A 5,337-nucleotide genomic window follows, 5' to 3' on the forward strand; every position below is an offset into this window, starting at 1 on the left:
CCTCTATCAACGGTTGCATGTAAACATCCAAGTTTCCCTTAGGGTTTTTAGGACCAGGAACGAGTAACGAAAGGAACATGAACTGTCTTTTCATACACATTGAGGGAGGCAAGTTATAAGGGGTCAAAATGACAGGCCAACAAGAATATTGTCCCCCAAACTTACCATGAGGAGCAAAACCATCTATACACAAGCCAAGTCTCACATTACGAGGCTCGGAAGCAAACTATGGAAAGCGCCTATCGTGGTGTTTCCAAGCTTCACTGTCACTAGGGTGTGCCATTGTGCCTTGAACTAGGGGATTTTTCGAATGCCATGTCATTTCCTCCGACATGTTCTTGGTTGCAAACAGTCTTTGCAACCTGGGTGTGATCGGGAAATAAAACAGAACATTCAAAGGCACTAGGCTACCTTTGGAAGTCTGCTTGTATCGGTCGCTACCACACACCCTACATGCAGACAGCTGAGCATCATCCTTCAAAAACAACATACACCTTTTCGGGCATGCATGAATCTTTTGATGGGACAGTTCCAACCCCTTCACAATCTTCTTTACCACGTAGAAAGTGTCGGCCATATGGCTGTTGTTTGGAATTGCCTTACTTAGCAAAGAAGCAAACCCATCAACACATCTGTGAGGAAAATTATACTCACACTTTAGACTAGTGATTCTAGCGGCCATCTCTAACATAGACAAAGAACTCCCTTTGTATAATGGCCTTTCAGAAGCCTTCAACAAATCCAGGAAATGCTTAGCTGTTGCATTAGGCTCCTGCTCTGATGAAACACTAGCCTGATCTGAGGGCCTCTGATCTTCAGTATGACCAAAAGCATCGAGAACCATGTCACGATATTCATTGGACCGCCGTTTGGGAACTCCCGGATACCCTTCCCCGTGACACATCCACTTATAGTAGTTAGGTATGAAACCCTTGCCATACATATGAATTTTAACCGTATCTGCATTCCAAAGGCGTTTGTTCTTACATTTAACACATGGACACCTAACCTCATTCGAGTTACTACTCTCGGGATGATCTGTGACGTACTGAATGAATTCATCAACTTCTTTCACGAAATCTGGATTAATACTTTGCCCAATCATCCTTTCATACATCCAGCTACGTTCTCTTCGTTTCATGATTACAACTTCTACACAGCTCACGCACATGTACAATCACATTAGTCATAAACCGTATTTCGCAGTCATTATCCACCAAAGCGTTATGGAAATGCAAATGAGATTTGAAATGCTTCCAAAGGGTCCTTATCACTCCAACCTAACCCATCCTTGTACGTTTATTCTCACTAGTGAATGTAACCCAGGTTTTCAATTCTATGGAAAATCCGCCAGCATTTCCCTACAGTTCTCCAAGTACACGATGTAGGCGATTAAACACACCTACATATGTACCCAAAGAACACGGTAGAGAAATGCATGAAAAGGCAGGATTTTCCCTAGAATAAAAAATAAGGCTTACATTCACCACCCAAGTGAGAATAAGCGTACAAGGACAGTCCCAACCGGGGACTATTCAAGACATACTCCTAATGTGTATGCCTTAAACAGGTATCTAGGCATATGTTTATGCAAATGATTCATTTATTATATATATATAAAGTGAAGAACACATGCATTTTACTAAACAGAGATATATCATAATTAAACTAAACTAAGCAAATAAATAAGCACGCTTATTAAATATTATATTAAACATTATATCAAACAAAAATATTAAACTAAATACACTAACATACACTTTATTAAACTAAACTAAACCAAATTTAACTAAACTAAACTAAATTAAAATAAATTAAACTAAACTAAACTAAAATAGACTAAACTAACATACATTATTACGCTAAACCAAACCAAACTAAACTAACATGTTATAATACAATAATTACAAACTAAACTTAAATAAACTAAACTAATCTAACATATCATAACACAAACACATTCATTTCAAATATTTCAACAAATTAAAATATAAATACAAAAAAATGTAAATACAATAATAAACTAACATATATCTACACACCATTAGGATCTAACATGCCAGTATAAGCTACATTTATAAATTTAGCTTTTAAATACTCTATAACCCGTAGATCTGAAGTTGTTGTTGCCAAAGAACCAATTCAATCTACAAATCCTACAAATATTCAAATTCCAAACAAAAAATAAAAGTATAAACTAAATTTATAATTTCAGCTTTTAAGTTTATGCTTGCATTTTGTATAAAATAATGAATAAATGATAAATGTGAACTTATATTAAAAAATAAACAAAAAATAAAATAATAATAAAACCCGAACAGTACCTGCTGGCGGCGACGGCTGGTGGGCGTGGTGGTTGCAGATCGGCTAGTGGGCGTGGTGGTTGCAGACCGACGGCGGGTTGGTGGTTGTTAGTAACAACTCCGGTAAGCCCTATGTGACATGGTGGTGGTTAGGGTTTTCCGGAAAAAAAAAAAACATTATACCAAAATAGCTCACTTACCGGCGGCGGTACAGCAGCGGAGGGGTGGTCCGGCAGCGGTCTACTTCTCCCTCTCTCTCTTCTTCTTCCTTCTTCTCCCTTTCTCTCTCTTCCTCTTCCTCTTTCGCGCTCTCCCTTTCTCTCTCTACGTTCTGTTTTTCTTGCTGTTCTGTTTCTGAAACTCGGCTTCTTTTTTTTTAATTATTGTTGCGTTCCGAAGGAAATTATTCCCTTGAAATATTCCTGTTCCGACGGAAAATTCCGAGGGAAATAAAATCCGTCGGAACGTTTTCGACGGAATATTCCGTCGGTAGAGACCTTTTTCGACGGAATTTTCCTACAAATTCATTTTCCGTCGGAAATTTTGAATATTTCGAGGGAATTAAATTTCGTCGGAACATTTCCCTCGGAAATAAGCCTAAGTCTAGTAGTGTATTTCAAGAGCAGGCCCGAACTGAAAGATTCGAAACCCACAGGTAGATCCTTTAGAGCAAGCTCAAGAAAGGAGAGTCAGTAAGCCCGCATGTTCTTAAAATGATTGGATTGTTTGAGAACATGGAAAGGCTCGATGCTGGGTATTCAACCGAGATGGCAATTTACATCATTCTCCACTCGCTGCACAAAGGCTATGATCAGTTCAAGATGAACTATAATATGCACAACATGGAGAAAACTCTCACCGAGCTTCATGGTATGTTGAAGCAAGCCAAGCAAACCCTCAAAGATGAGGGAAAGCATGACATGCTCATGGTGAAAAAGGGCAAGCCATTTAAGCGCTCAGGCAAGAAGAGAAGCTTTAAAGGGATAAAGAAGAAGAATTTTCCACTTAAGTCAAGTGCTGCTAAGAGTGGCAAGGACAAGAAGGTAGCCTCTTCTAAATCCGATTCCGAATGTTTCTATTGCAAGAAGAAGGGACATTGGAAGCGAGATTGCCTCAAATTCAAGGAAGATAAGAAGAACGGCACAGTTGCTTCTTTATCAGGTATCTTTGTCATAAACTTAAACTTCGCTAGCAAAACATCATGGGTATTGGATACCGGATGTGGCTCACACCTTTGTTCCAATGCTCAGGGACTAAGGATAAATAGGAGGATAGAGAAGGGAGAGATCGAACTTCGGGTCGGCAATGGAGCAAGGATGTCTGCCGTATCCGTTGGAACTCTCAGTTTGTCTTTGCCCTCTAGGCTTGTTTTAGAACTTGACAATTTCTATCATGTTCCTAGAGTTACCAAAAACATTATTTCAATTTCGGCGTTGGACGCCAAAGGTTTTGAATTTCGAATTAAGAACCATAGTTGTTCATTTTATTTCGACAATGTTTTATATGGTAAGGCATATTCAGAAAATGGTCTTTATGTGCTTTCTCTAGACAAACAAGTTTATAACATTAATGATACCGCCAAAAGGGCTAAGACCATCGAGTCGAATCAAACCTACTTGTGGCATTGTCATCTTGGCCACATTAACGTCAAATGCATCAAGAAACTTCTTCAAGAAGGTGTTCTTGACTCATTCGACTTGGAGTTGTTTGAGAATTGCGAAGGATGTCTATTAGGCAAGATGATAAAGCAGCCATTCTTCAAGTTGGGAGAAAGGGCAAGTGACTTATTGGGTCTAATACATACGGACGTATGTGGACCAATGAGTACACCCGCAAGGCAAGGTTATCGATATTTCATTACCTTCACCGATGACTATAGTAGATATGGTTATGTCTACCTTATACCGAATAAATCTGAATCTTTTGAGAAATTAAAAGAATTTCAGAGTGAAGTTGAAAATCAACTTGGCAAGAAAATAAAAGCACTTCGATCAGATCAAGGTGGCGAGTATTTGAGCCATGAATTCGACGAACACTTGAAAGAAAATGGTATTCTTTTAGAGCTGACACCTCCCGAAACTCCACAATGGAACAGAGTATCCGAACGGAGGAATCGAACCTTGTTAGACATGGTTCGATTAATGATGGGTCTTAGTGAACTTCCTATCTCTTTCTGGGGACACGCACTTCTAACTGCGGCACTAACACTGAACCGCGCTCCGTTAAAAGCTGTCGAAAAGACTCCATATGAATTATGGACGAAGAAACCTCCGAGGTTGTCTTTTCTTAAGATTTGGGGTTGCGAAGCATATGTCAAGAGATTAATTTCTGACAAACTTCACCCAAAATCAGACAAGTGTTTCTTTGTGGGCTACCCAAAAGAAACCAAGGGGTATTACTTCTAAAATAAATCCGAGAACAAAGTGTTTGTTGCTCGTGATGGTGTCTTTTTGGAGAAGGAACACCTTTCCAAAATGACAAGTGGGAGGAATATCGAACTCGACGAAGTTCGAGTGGTAGAGCAACAAAGTCAACATGACAAAACTGACAATCAAAGTGCTTTAGAAGCAACTGTTGACATTGGTCAGAGTCAAACCGACAATGCAAATGCTCAACCTATTACCCTGCGTAGGTCGCAACGGCCAAGATCTCAACCAGACAGATACCTCAGTATTGTCTTAACCAAAGATCAAGACATCCTAGTTATGGATGGAGATGAGCCAGCTACATACAAACAAGCTATGAAAAGCCCTGACTCGGCTAAATGGAAAGAGGCCATGAAATCCGAGATGGACTCCATGTCTGAAAATCAAGTCTGGAACTTGGTTAATTTGCCCGAAGGTTATACACTTATCGGTTGCAAATGGATTTACAAATTAAAAACAGACAAAGTGGAAATGTATCTATATACAAAGCTAGACTGGTGGCAAAAGGTTATAGGCAAATCCACGGAGTTGATTATGATGAAACCTTTTCACCAGTTGCAATGCTTAAGTCCGTCCGGATAATCCTAGCGATTGCTGCATATTACGAT

At 39.4% G+C, this 5,337-nt stretch overlaps 1 protein-coding gene across 1 annotated transcript; it reads right to left on the minus strand.

Moving 5' to 3' along the window:
- Window positions 1-226: 226 nt before the first annotated feature.
- LOC110739640 lies at window positions 227-1,141 on the minus strand. Its single transcript, XM_021920088.1, has one exon. The coding sequence runs from the start codon at window positions 1,139-1,141 to the stop codon at window positions 227-229; it is 915 nt and encodes a 304-aa protein (XP_021775780.1).
- Window positions 1,142-5,337: the final 4,196 nt, after the last annotated feature.

This window comes from Chenopodium quinoa, unplaced genomic scaffold, assembly GCF_001683475.1.
Source record: "Chenopodium quinoa cultivar QQ74 unplaced genomic scaffold, ASM168347v1, whole genome shotgun sequence".
NCBI lineage: Eukaryota > Viridiplantae > Streptophyta > Magnoliopsida > Caryophyllales > Amaranthaceae > Chenopodium > Chenopodium quinoa.